The sequence below is a fragment of the Quercus lobata genome, chromosome 3 (assembly GCF_001633185.2).
Source record: "Quercus lobata isolate SW786 chromosome 3, ValleyOak3.0 Primary Assembly, whole genome shotgun sequence".
Taxonomy (NCBI): Eukaryota; Viridiplantae; Streptophyta; class Magnoliopsida; order Fagales; family Fagaceae; genus Quercus; species Quercus lobata.
Window position 1 is genome coordinate 42,842,240 of NC_044906.1, and position 13,596 is coordinate 42,855,835.

Below are 13,596 nucleotides of genomic sequence, written 5' to 3' on the forward strand. Positions count from 1 at the left end.
CAGAGAGGCAAACCCTAACCCTAACCCTATCAAGAACTCTCAATTTTAAAGTGGATAATCTATTATGTAAAATATCTTTTAGCCTCCATTTAGATTGCACTTTCTTGGGAGTTTTTTAATAGTGCATATTACGTTTTAGTAATAAAAGAAGGAATTGAGATTCAAAGCTTTTAATAAGAAATTACTATTCCTTATTTTAAGGAATGATTATTCTCTATAATAAAAATTTAACCAAATAATTGTATAGCTATTACATTATAGTATTTATTACAGTTTATCAAACGTGTCTTTAGAATTTTGATTGACTTTTATTAATGTTGCCATATAAGTTTTTGAAAGCCCACTTTTTTACATGTCAGCATTCCAATATATATTTCTTAATTTGGTTTTTAGAGTTACAAGTATTGCTAAATTATGTTAATTTTAGACTAACTAGAATCAACAGATTTTTTGATAGAATAACCCAGTACTAAACAACTTTTGATATATGTCACTTTTTATATACAATTACTTCTTGCATGCTCAGAGGCTTTCTATTTTTTTTTTTTTTTTTAATGCTAACATTTTCAATTTATCCCAATTCACATTATAAACATTTCTCTAATGAGGTTTATGCGTTTTACAATCACTAAAACAGATAGCAATGTGATGAGACTTTTCACCAAAAAGTGAACACTGATATAGTATTTGAATAGTTATCTTATGGGTGAGTGTGACTGTATTCATTTTTTTGGGAGCAATTCTTGATGAGGTGCAAACTCGTCAGTCACAGTAGGCAGATGGAACTCCCCGTCAGCACCTGATTATCTTCAAGAAAGGGGTCACCGATGTGGTGTCTGCCACAGCGCCTTCAATACCAAAGTTAGAACAATACAGCAATTCACAGAACTAGAAAGTAATAGGTATTTTTAGAGAGTCTTAGTATATGTGTACCTTATGCTGCCAATGTGAGGACTTTATATATGTGAGCCTGACTATTAGCCGTTGGGTTGTTAATGCCTTTCTCTTGTAACGCCTTCAGCCCAATTATGGGGCTTTTATCAGGCTCCAACGGTCTGCTTTGCTGGTTTCGTAACTGCCCAGGTTATCTGCTGGCGCCATTGAATGATTTTCTTTTCCTCGTCGGTGATGACTCGTTTGTCGTCAAGGTTTACCTCGTCACTAGTGTTGATCTCGTCAGGGTAAGGTGATCTCGTCATTCCCATCAGTTGCCCCCCAGGTTCTGTGGTCGTCAGTGACGTGTCATGAAGGCCATAGAAGGTGAAGAGTTTTTTTTCTTGAATTGTTTGTGACGCTTGGGGTTTCGTTCCGAATTTAATGTGTGATGGCAGCGCAGTATGGAATGTGGCCACGTGGCATAGGTTGATTGGGAGTATTGATGGCATGACCCATTGGGTTTCCCGCTACTTTTCAGTTTCCTTGGGTTTTTGGTTTCAAAGACCTTTCATTTTTCTTCACTCTGGTTTTTCTTTCTTTTTCTGCTCCGAGTGTTTGTCCTTTTTTCTTTGCTTGTTTCTGCCACCATCCCAATTCTGCTCCGGCGACTTTGACCTTACTCCGGCGACGAATTTCTCCGGCCTCGAGTGTTCTATTCTCCAAGGTACGCTACTTCTTCGATTTCTCAGATTTCTTCTTCAAGGTCCCTTTATAAATCTCTGATTTTTTCTCCTTTTGTCTTTTATTTTTGTGTTTGGTATGTTGGGCATTTAGGATTGGGTATCCCTTTTCATGGTTAATTCCTCTGAGGTTTGGGTAGCTTGCCTCTCAGTTTCTTTCTTTTTTGCTCGCTTAGGGGCGGCTTTGGGTGTCTTCGGGGACTTTTTTCCTTTGATTGGGGATTATCTCTTTGAAGGTAGTGAGTTGAGTGTGGTTTTAGGAGAGCTATCTCCGATTTTGTGTCGGTCATTGGCTTGGTTTGAGAGAGAGACGAAGAGGATGTCTGAGGTGAGATCCAGTGAGTTAGACACTGGGTTGTTGTCTAGCGACGGCCCGGTCGAGGGTGATACAGCCGTTTCTACCCCTCGTCAGGTTAGGGCTTTTTACGCTCTCAACGAAGAGTGTGGGCTGGACGCTGATACAGTGGCTAGGTTTAAGGACAAGTTCCAGTTCCCTGCGCGGGTCCATGTTCGTCGGCCTGGTCCTGAGGATCGGGCCTGCCATTTCTTCCTAGGTGAAGTGTGCTTCTACGAGGCTGCTTTCACCTCTGGACTTAGGCTACCTGTCCATCCTGTGGTGATGGAGCTATTGGATCATTTTGGCATTGCCCCCAGGCAACTCATGCCTAACTCCTGGAGGATAGTCATTAATTGTATGGAGATTTGGCTGGCTGCCAACGAGGATATGATCAAAGTGAGTAAGCTCGTCCATATCTACCGTTTGAAAGAATCAAAAGAGTATGGGTACTACGAACTAGTCCCTTGGACGAGGAGGACTAGAATCATTAAGGGTCTAGCCTCGTCATTCAGGTACTGGAGGTCCTGTTTCATTTTCGTGTCCGGGGATGACTTTGAGACCCCTTCCAGCGAGGCTTGGGGTGATATCCCAAGGTTACTTCGTCAGTGGGGAACCCCAAATTTAGGTGCGTCTATGTTTCTTCTCGTCTGTTTATTTTTTGTCTTGCATGTTTGGTCGTCATTAACCATTTGTTTACTTCCTTTTGCAGTTAAAAAGCGTCCCAAGTTGAAGAGTAAATACCAGGAACGTCTTCAAAAGGCAATTGAATACTCTAAGTTGATTGAGAATTGGGACGATCTCCTTGACCCACGGACACTTGCTTTCTACTGCTTGGGTCCGGATCCATCTCCCTACGTTTTGCGCAGCATTAGCATTGAGGAGAAGAAGAGTAAGTGTCTACTTTGTCAATACTGCCCTTCATTTGCGTACTTTGGATTTCTTAGTCTCTCCTTTTTTTTTTTTTTTTTTTTTAGAGATGATGACCAAGTTCAATAAGGATATGTACGCCAAGATGAGGGCTAAGAAAGACGAACCCTTGGCTAGTATCGGCAAGAAAGTGGTTGGTGTGACGGGGAAGGGTCCTTCAGTCGTCCCTTTCGTGGATGCTACCCCAATCGTCTCGGGAGTAGAGGGTACCCGGGTGGCTTCGCTTGCTACCTCCGTCGAGGAGATCCCTACCCCGTCATCCAAGAGGCTAAGGTTGTCAGCCAAAGACAAAGAGAAGGAAAGAGCCGGCTCGTCTGTCTTTGATGACGAAGGTGTGGCTGTGGAGCGGGCACATAATGTTGTGAAAGATGAGGACCTTAAGGGCTTTTCTGGGGTGCCTGTCAACGTGGTCGCGAGTCAGCACGTCCACAAGATTGTGCAGGTAAGGTTGTTCATACATTTTTCCTTGGTTTTTTCTTCCATTTTTTTTTATTTTTTATTTTTATTTTTTTTATACTGACGCTCTTATCTTGCCTCGTCAGGTGTTGGGGGAGAGCCTTCACCTGGCTTTTGAGTGTCTTACTCAAAAGGCTAAGGTGGCTTCTTTGACTTCTAGGATGGAGGCTCTGGAAAAGGAGAACTCAACTCTAAAAAAGGACCTCATACAGTCGATGGACGAGTCTGCCACCTTGAAGGAGAAAGTCAAGGCCCTAAATTCTGACTTAAAGGTTGAGCGTCAGTTGAATCTGGAGAAGGACGACCAGCTTCAGGCGGCCAAAGAGAAGTTGAAGACAATCGCTGCCGGTCCGTCGAGGCCTTTCAGCAGACTGAGGAGTATTCTACAGTACTCTTCAGTTGGTATTTCAAGGGATTTGAACTCCTCCGCCGGTACCTCGTCAAGTACCCTATAGGGGTTGATCTGCCAAATCTGGATTTAGAAGTGGTAGATCAAGTGATGGTTGCTGACGAGGCTGCCCAGTCTTCTGTTCCTGACAGTGATGCCCCTGCTACTGACGACACTCCTATTGCTGAGAACGTTCCTGCTGCTGACGATCCTGTTACTGACGCTCCAGACCCCCGAACCTAATACTTGGAAGATTTTATCATTTATATCTGCCCGTTGTGTTTTGGGCCTTTTTTTTTTTTTTTTTTGGAGATGTACATATTTTTTTTTTCTATTTTCAGAACAATATCTTTTGGCCCTTTGTTTTATGGGTCTGTAGGAAAAATAAGGATAATTGCCCTATGTTTTTAGGCTTTTCTATGATTTAATGCTTACTTGCTTTTGTGGTTATGCTACTGTCTATGACTATGCACATATTTGTGATTTAGCACAAAAATTCTTAGCGTACCTTATACTTAGCTGGTAATTGGAGCAAATTTTTCTACCTGAGATTTGCTCATCATTCTTTATCCTTCTTCTTTTTCTCCTTGTTCTTTTCCTTGAGGGTTCGTCAGTATCCTTAGTTCGTTGAGTGGAACCCTGCTAGACTTTAGGATTACGTCTACATTTTCAGCACGTTTTGTGTGCCTCTGTCAGTGATTTACATCCGTCTCAGTAGAATCTTATCACTTAGCTATTTTTATTTTGGTGACTTACATCCGATTAAGGAATCTCGTCACTTAGGGCTTCGTCAGTGATTTACATCCGTCTCAGCGGAATCTTATCACTTAGCCATTTTTATTTTGGTGACTTACATCCGATTAAGGAATCTCGTCACTAAGGGCTTCGTCAGTGATTTACATCCGTCTCGGTGGAATCTTATCACTTAGCCATTTTTACTTTGTACCCGTTATGAGGGTCGGCAGTAACTTACATCCGTCAAGGCGGAATCTTGTTACTTTAGTTTATATCATACTCATTGGCGTTATCGTCGGTAACTTGCGTTCGTCAAGGCGGACTCTTGTTACGTTAGTTTGACTTACGATTGACTGGACCCATCTGCATAAAGGCATCAAAGGATAAAATTTTTATTGAATTCAAGAGTAACTGTATGTGTCTATTACATCTACTGGTGGTACTTTTTTAAATGCTCAATGTTCCATGGTCGAGGGAGCCTTTGTCCGTCCATGGTCTCCAGGTGATAACTTCCTTGTCTTGAGTAGTGAATGACTCGGTAGAGACCTTCTCACGTAGGACCCAGCTTTCCCTGGGTAGGGTCTTTAGTTGCCATGGTGGTCTTGCGTAGGACGAGGTCACCTATGTCCAGTCATCTTAGTTTGACCCTTTTGTCGTAGTATTCGGCCATCTTTTTCTGATACTTCATCATCTTGCTAGATGCGTTGTCTCTTACTTTGTCCAGACAATCCAGGTTGAGTCGCAGTTCGTCGTCATTGATCTCTTCATTGAAAGTTCCACGCCTGATGCTCGTGACCCCTACTTCGACTGGGATTACTGCTTCTGTGCCATAGGTAAGCCTGAAGGGGGTTTCTCCTGTTGGGGTTCTGGCAGTAGTTCTGTAAGCCCACAGGACATTTGGTAGTTCTTTCGGCCAGGCACTTTTCGCATCGTCCAGTCTGGTCTTGATAATCTTGAGCAGCGTCCGGTTCGTCACTTCCGTCTGCCCGTTTGCCTGAGGATGCCCTGGGGATGAGAACTGATTCTTGATCCCAAGGTTTGAGCAGAATTCCCTAAAGCTTTGACTGTCGAACTGCCTTCCATTGTCTGATATGATCGTCGAGGGAATCCCGAACTTGCAGATTATATTCTTCCACACAAAGCTCCGGATCCGAGCCTCAGTGATCGTTGCTAGGGCCTCTACTTCAACCCATTTTGTGAAATAGTCAATAGCAACAAGAAGGAATTTTACCTGACCTTTACCTTGGGGCAGAGGACCGACGATATCGATTCCCCATGTGCGAATGGCCATGGGGAAGCTATAGTCGTCATTTTCTCTGCTGGAAGCCGTTGCACATTCCCGTATCGCTGGCATTTGTTGCACCTCCTGACAATCTCAGCAGCGTCCACCTGCATGGTTGGCCAAAAATACTCTGCTCTTACCACCTTGTTTACCAAGGATCTAGAGCCGGCATGGTCGCCACAAATTCCTCCGTGTACTTCCTCCAGGATGTATTTGGCCTCTTCCTCATTGACGCACTTCAAGTAAGGCATAGAGAAGCCTCTCTTGTACAAGACGTCATTCAGGATCGTGAACCTGGCTGCTCTCTTCTTGATCTTTCTGGCTTCTTCTGTGTTTTGAGGTAGGTGCCCATCTTAGAGGAAGGACATTATGGGCATCATCTAGGTATCAGTGCTCTGGATGATGAATGTTGCAACTTCCACGATACTAGGGTGTTTCTGGACCTCCATCGCCAGGTTCGTGCTAGTCCCCCCTTCTTCTGATGACGCTAGCTTTGACACTTCGTCAGCCCTCATATTCTGACTTCTTGGGATTTGTATGAACTCCACCGTTTCGAATTCCTGAGTTAGTTGTCTTGTCAGCTTGAGGTACTTCTGCATCCTTTCTTCCTTTGCCTCGTATTCTCCCTTGATCTGTCCGATCACTAGCTTTGAATCACTCTGGATCAACAAATTTTTGGCACCAAGAGCTTTCCCAAGCCTCAGTCTCGTCAGTATTCCTTCGTATTCAGCTTCGTTGTTGGTGGCTGGGAACTTTAGTTGGACCCCATATTTCAGCACTTCTCCGTCAGGGGTGGTTATGATGACCTCTACTCCCCCCTTCTTTTGGGCTGACGAACCATCAGTCTGTATTATTAATTTATCTACTTCGTCAGTAATCCTATCTTCGTTAGGGAGTGTGAATTCTGCGATGAAGTCCGCCAGAGCCTGTGCCTTGATCGCTGTTCTTGGATGGTACTCGATGTCAAATTGACTAAGTTCAATTGCCCACTGAACCATTCTCCCTACTGCTTCTGGCTTGTTCATTGACTTCTTGATTGGTTGGTCCGTCATTACGAGAATAGGATTTGACTGGAAATATTGCCTGAGCTTGCGCAAGGCCACTATGAGTGCAAACGCAATCTTTTCGATCCTTAGGTATCTGGACTCAGCTCCTTGGAAAGCTTGGCTGACGTAGTAAACTGGGAGTTGCTTCTTGCCTTCTTCTCTAATCAAAGCTGCACTTACTGCCGAGGCTGACACTACCAGGTATAAGTATAAGTTTTTTCCTTCTTTGGACGGGCTTAGGAGAGATGGGCTGCTCAGGTAGTGCTTTAGCTCTTAGAACACTACTTCACACTCGTCGGTCCAGGCAAAAGCCTGCTTCAAGGTTTTGAAAAAGGGGAGACATTTTTCTGTAGCCTTAGAGACGAACCTGTTTAAAGCCGCTATCCTTCCTGTGAGTTTTTGAACATCCTTGACGGTTTTGGGTGAGGCCATGTCGATGATAGCTTGCACTTTCTCTGGGTTTACTTCTATTCCTCTCTGGGACACCATGAATCCCAGGAACTTCCCCGAGGCTACCCCAAAAACGCACTTGGATTCAACCTCATCTGGTGTTTTTTGAGGGTTGCAAAAATTTCCTTCAAGTCGTCTAGATGTGCAAGCTCTTCCTTGCTCTTGACGAGCATATCGTCCACGTACACTTCCATGTTTTTGCCAATCTGCTGGCTAAACATTTTGTTCACGAGCCTCTGATACGTAGCTCCAGCATTTTTCAATCCAAAAGGCATTACCTTGTAACAGTAGAGTCCTTGACTTGTGATGAAGGCGGACTTCTCCTGGTCTTCTTCAGCCATTTTTATCTGGTTATACCCTGAGAAGGCGTCCATGAATGTCAGTAACTTATGCCCGGCAGTGGAGTCCACGAGCTGGTCTATTCTTGGTAGAGGGAAGTTGTCTTTTGGGCATGCCTTGTTCAGGTCGGTGAAGTTTACGCACATCCTCCATTTCCCGTTCGCTTTCTTGACTAGGATGACATTGGCGAGCCATTCAGGATAATACACTTCCCGGATGGATCCAACTGTCAAGAGTTTGTTAACTTCCTCTACAACTGCTTGATCTCGTTCTGGAGCGAAGGTTCTCCGTCGTTGTTGGACGGGCTTCCGTTCTGGGTCCACATTCAGCCTGTGCTGGATGACTTCTGGAGATATGCCTGGCATGTCTTCGTGACTCCATGCAAAGACATCTAGATTCTCTTTTAGGAACCTTATGAGTCTTGTCCTCATCTCGGAGCTCAGTGTCGTCCCTATCTTGGTCGTCTTGTTCACATTTCCTTCTACCAATTCCACTGTTTCCAGGGCCTCTGTCTCGTCTTCCTCTTTTTCTTCAATCATCCACGTGTGGTTTTCTTTTCCAGCTAGGACAGCTTGATAGCATTCTCTTGCTAGGACTTGATCACCCTTCATTTCGCCAATGCCATTATTGGTCGAGAATTTCACCTTCAAACAGTAGGTTGACGTCGCCGCCCTCCACTTGTTGAGGGTGGGCCTCCCAATGATGACATTGTAGGATGAGGGGCAATCTACCACCAGGAAGTCTACTTGTTTTGTCAATTGCACTGGATAGGTCCCTGCGGTCACCGTCAACGTTACTATGCCTCTGGGGTAGACCATGTCTCCACTGAAACTGACGAGTGGAGAGTCAAAAGGACGAAGTCTTTTTGGATCTAATCTCAGCTGTTGGAAGGCTGGGAAGTAAATGATGTCCGCGGAGCTTCCGTTATCAACGAGGATTCTTTTGGTGTTAAACCCTTCTATATTCAGCATTATGACCAGGGGATCATTGTGGGGCTGCTTCACTCCCATGGCGTCTCCTTCGCCGAAAGACATGTCCTGGTATGTTCGTCGGTGCTTTGACAGAGGTACGGCATGGATGCTGTTCACCTGTCTCTGGTATGCCTTTTTGAGTGATCTGAACGATCCTCCTAAGAATGGTCCTCCTGTGATTGTGTTTATCTCCCCGATCACCTTATGTGGAGGCTAGGACGTATGGTCGTCATCCCAGGAGAAGGCTTCATGCTAGATTTTATTGTCGTCCCTGAACTTACCATATTCTCCTTTCTTTACATACTTCTGTAACTTCCCTTTCTATATTAACTCCTCTATTTGCTCCTTTAGATCTCTGCAATCCTCTGTATGGTGGCCGTAGTCTCTGTGGAATCGGCAATACTTGTTTTTGTCCCGGACATTGGGGGATGAGTGTAATGGCCTGGGCCATTTGAGATAATGCTCGTCCTTGATCTGCGTGAAAATTTTGTCAACAGGCATAACCAGGGGAGTAAATCTTACCGTCCGAGGACTTTTATCATCCTTCCTCCTGTTCCCGTCATTATTTTGACGGTCTGGTCGATCTCTCTTTTGCTCCCTACGGTCGTTTTCCCTCTTGGCCTTGTCTCCTGGCTTCTCGGTATCTTTCATGGCAGCTAGAGCATCTTCCGCATTCATGTATTTTTGTGCCTTTAGGAGCATCTTCGCCATCGTCTTTGGGGGGTTTTTCGCGAGAGAGGCCACGAGGTCTCTGGACCTCAGCCCTGCTTTGAAGGTCGTCAGCTGCACCTTGTCATCAGCTTCGTCCACCTCCAGAGTTTCCCGGGTGAATCGTTTGACATATGATCTCAGGGTTTCCTTCTCCCCCTATTTTATGGTGAGTAAGTAGTCTACTGGCCTCCTTGGGCATTGCCCTCCTATGAAGTGGTGCAAGAAGGCACTACTCAGCTGATCGAAGTTGTCTATGGACGAGTTTGGCAACTTAGTAAACCATTCTCTTGCAGCTCCTTTGAGAGTCGTTGGGAAGGAACGGCACAGTATCTCGTCGGGTGGTTGTTGAAGTCCCAGAGTCGTCTTGAAAGTATTAAGGTGATCCTGGGGGTCTTTTAGTCCGTCGAACGGCTCAAGATGAGGCAAGCGAAATTTTGACGGCACAGGGCATTCTAGTACCGCAGTGGTGAAGGGTGAATCCGTAGCCCTTACCATTTTGTCCACGCTTCGGTCCGTCTTTTCTTTAATGGCGCTCCTCAGCTTGTCCATTTCCTTCCTCATTTCTCGAAGGAGGTCTGAGTTTTGCTCGTCCGGAGTAGTTGGTCTATGAGGGGTTCCTCTCCGTTGACTATCTCCTTCTTCCTCCAAGTTATCTTTGGACCGGTTCTCTTCCTGTTGAGCCTATTGGACCTGCTAGAGCCGTAGCTTCATTTCCTGGTTCTGTTTGGTGAGTTCTTCAATGGTGGCTGCAAGGGCCTGGACTTGCTGGGCCAAGGCTGCTGAGTCTGGGTTGGATTCCATCTAAATGCAGAGGGTTGACAAGAACTACGTTCTCAATTATGAATCTGAAAATATCGTCCTCACAGACGGCGCCAAACTGATGAGGTGCAAACTCGTCAGTCACAGTAGGCAGATGGAACTCTCCGTCAGCACCTGATTATCTTCAAGAAAGGGGTCACCGATGTGGTGCCTACCACAACGCCTCCGATGCCAAAGTTATAACAATACAGCAATTCACAGAACTAGAAAGTAATAGGTATTTTTAGAGAGTCTTAGTATATGTGTACCTTATGCTGCCAATGTGAGGACTTTATATATGTGAGCCTGACTATTAGCCGTTGGGGTGTTAATGCCTTTCTCTTGTAACGCCTTCAGCCCAATTATGGGGCTTTTATCAGACTCCAATGGTCTGCTTTGCTGGTTTCGTAACTGCCCAGGTTATCTGCTGGCGCCATTGAATGATTTTCTTTTCCTCGTCGGTGATGACTCGTTTGTCGTCAAGGTTTACCTCGTCACTAGTGTTGATCTCGTCAGGGTAAAGTGATCTCATCATTCCCATCAGTACCACAACTTATGGCACAACTCGCCTATGTGGTGAGTTGTGGTTGGTGGAGAGGTGTTGGTGGACCTCTCCACCACCCACAACTCACCACATGGGCGAGTTGTGGTACAAGTTATGCCACAAGTTATGGCACTAAACTTTTTCTTTTTCTTCTCCTCTTGCTAGGAGTGCTTTTTCTCATCTAGGGTGAGACTTTCCTCTACTTTTGTGTCCGTAGATTTACTTAGTACAACTTTAGTATAGTGTCTGGCCATAACTTTATCTTTAACTTTGTTATTTTCTTTTCCCTTTCTATTTGTTCTCAGAGTTTCTTTTGTCTTTACTCTTTACTGTTTTTCTCTTCCCTTCCTATTTGTTATCAGAGTTTCTTTGTCCTTAGTGTTTTTACTGTATTTTTTTCCTTAGTTTTCTTTTTCTTTTCTTATCCATCATGGACTCGGACTTCATTGAGAGATTACAGTGCATCAATTTAACCTCTGAGGAGGGTGAGGTTATTACAGTTCAGTTCGTTCAGATCACCGTGAGAAGATTCTTGAGGAATGCAACCTCAGTCTTATTGGCCGATTCCTTACAGCAAAACCCATCAATCATCGTCCGACAAAGAATCTTTTAAGGTCTGTTTGGAAGTTTGGTCAGGATCTGAAGATTACTGGTGTTGGAGATGGGCTTATTCAGTTCAAGTTTGCCATGGAGAGCCAATTATTATGGGTTGTCAACAATGGGCCGTGGAGTTTTGACAATCACATACTGCTTCTTAGACGCTGGGAGTAGGGGCGTAGCCAGGAATTTTTGTTTAGGGGGCCAAGTTGCAACACTAATATATTCATCAAGACAACCCCATACACACACATAAATACACATGCTTTTTTTATTATATACACACACTTTTTTATTTGATAAGTTATTTATATACACACACCCAACAAAAAAAGAACTTAATATTTTAAATCAAAATTAAGTTTGATGACTATCTTTCATAAAATTAATAAAAAAAATTTTCACAATTTTCATAGTGAAATTCTTAAAAAGTTTCATTTCTCTAAAAATTATCAAATTTTATACTAATGTAAGTAAAATTATTCAATTGAACTAATGTAATTTTAAAAAACAAGAATGATCCAAAACTTGGAGGAACAAATTAGGCTCCAAACATATTTGAAGCTATTTTGCTTTGACCCATTATATGGTAACTAAAGAGACATTTCATGTGTAGTTTTAGTGACAAGAATTTTTTAATGAGTCAATGACTTGTTAATCGCCACATAACGGATTGAAAAAAGATAAATTCAAACATGTTTGGTGCCAAACTTTTTCAAATATTTAACAGATATAAAAACACATTTTACATAGAATTGCGAAAATTAAAGTTATGTCTCTATAAAGACCAATTTTTTTTTTTTTTTTAAAGCATCATTGGACTAATTCAAATACTTAGGGGGGCCAACTCTTATTTTTGTAGACTAAATTTCAAAATTTTGGGGGGGCCATGGCCCCCCCACCCTTTAACATGGCTCCGCCCCTGGTTGGGAGAAAGGGATGACGGCATTTTCAATCCAATTTCTGCAAATCCCTATATGGGTTCAGGTATGGGGATTACCTTTTGATTTAATTAATGTAGAGGCGGGTAGGGATATTGGTAATGGTATTGGCCATGTTGTTGACATAGATTGTAAAGCTATTCATCTAAACAAGCCCGTTTTCTTCGAATATGAGTTGAGATGCCATTAGACAAACCTATTTGACAAGGGGCTCCTGTTATTAGTCCAAAGGGGATAAAGTATGGGTAGCTTTTCAATATGAATGTCTTCTTGGTCTCTGTTTCAATTGTGGTTTTTTGGGGCATGAAGCAAAGGTTTGTTCTATGCCACAATTTGGTGAGGGCAATGAAAGACCATATGGTGATTGGCTAAGAGCAGGTTTTCGTCGGTAGAAGGAAGCAAGGGGACGAAGAACACCTAGCCCACCCAGGAGGAATATGGACGAGCATATTCACAGGGATAAAGATCCACCACAATCAATTTCAAAATCTGGAATTTTATAGGGCAATTCTGTAACTGTTGCATCGGTTATTGAACCTGGGACATCTAATGGTAATTCTTCAATTGCTATCATGATTACAGAAGTTGTGGATAATGATCTTGCAATTATTCTGGGATTGGATGGCTATAATTCTCAGCATCCATGTACTTCGGAGATTAATGACACAAGTCCTAAAATTGTGGTTCACACTGATGCTATTGAGATAGAGCACAACTCCAAAAAAAATGATGCTAGTTGGATTAATGTTCCAATTGTGTATGAGGATAATTTGGTGGATCCTAAAAAATCTTCTCTGAGGCATTGGAAATGCATTCTTAGGAGTTCAAATAACAAAACTGCAAGTATAGTTACTCCTAAACTTCCAAGTTTATCAAAGCGTATATCTTCACAGAATGATTCTCTGGATTCACACACTCACAAGAAACAATTGTTAAGAAAGGAAAGACTTAGTATATTGCATACTTCAGGTGAAGGTAATCCTTCACCATTGCCCCCACCATGAAGATTTTAAGCCTCAGTTGTTTAGAAGTTGCCTGGATTATTGAAGACATTGGTTTAATTAGAGATAGTTTTTCTTTTATTTCTTTTCATAGTATACCTTTGCAATGTAATCATGCTGCATTAGCATTAGCTAGTGCTGCAAAAGAGAATGAGAAGGCCATTATTTGGTTAGAAGAATGCCCCTCTTTTTTCTTCCCCATTGTACAAAGTGATTTTATTGAATAAAGTCTACTATCGTTTTCTCTCCAAAAAAAAAAAAAAAAAAAAAAAAAGAATGTATAAACCTCTGAATTGGGATAAATGTGAAATGTTAGCATTTAAAAAAATATATTGAAAAGCCTCTAGCATTGTGATGAGGCTTGTGCCTGTTAATACTATAGAAGACTAAAAGGAATTAATTCATTTTAAGACAAAATAACGTTAATTGGAGTGAAAAGAAAGTTGTTAGTAAGAAA

The 13,596-nt window shown here is 42.9% G+C and overlaps 1 protein-coding gene across 1 annotated transcript; it reads left to right on the forward strand.

Moving 5' to 3' along the window:
- The first annotated feature begins 1,028 nt into the window (after positions 1-1,028).
- Positions 1,029-3,985, forward strand: LOC115980928. The gene is made up of 5 exons (XM_031103122.1): positions 1,029-1,181; positions 1,711-2,578; positions 2,663-2,842; positions 2,928-3,322; positions 3,423-3,985. The coding sequence occupies exons 1-5, from the start codon at positions 1,029-1,031 to the stop codon at positions 3,789-3,791; spliced, it is 1,965 nt and encodes a 654-aa protein (XP_030958982.1). The 3' UTR covers positions 3,792-3,985.
- The last annotated feature ends 9,611 nt before the right edge of the window (positions 3,986-13,596 follow it).

Excerpts from the sequence above, each read along its gene's own strand:
- LOC115980928 (XM_031103122.1), top strand. The coding sequence starts at position 1,029 with ATGGGGCTTTTATCAGGCTCCAACGGTCTGCTTTGCTGGTTTCGTAAC. Across the intron at positions 1,182-1,710 it reads CTAGTGTTGATCTCGTCAGG|GATTGGGTATCCCTTTTCAT; the intron begins GTAAGGTGATCT and ends TTGGGCATTTAG. Across the intron at positions 2,843-2,927 it reads TAGCATTGAGGAGAAGAAGA|AGATGATGACCAAGTTCAAT; the intron begins GTAAGTGTCTAC and ends TTTTTTTTTTAG.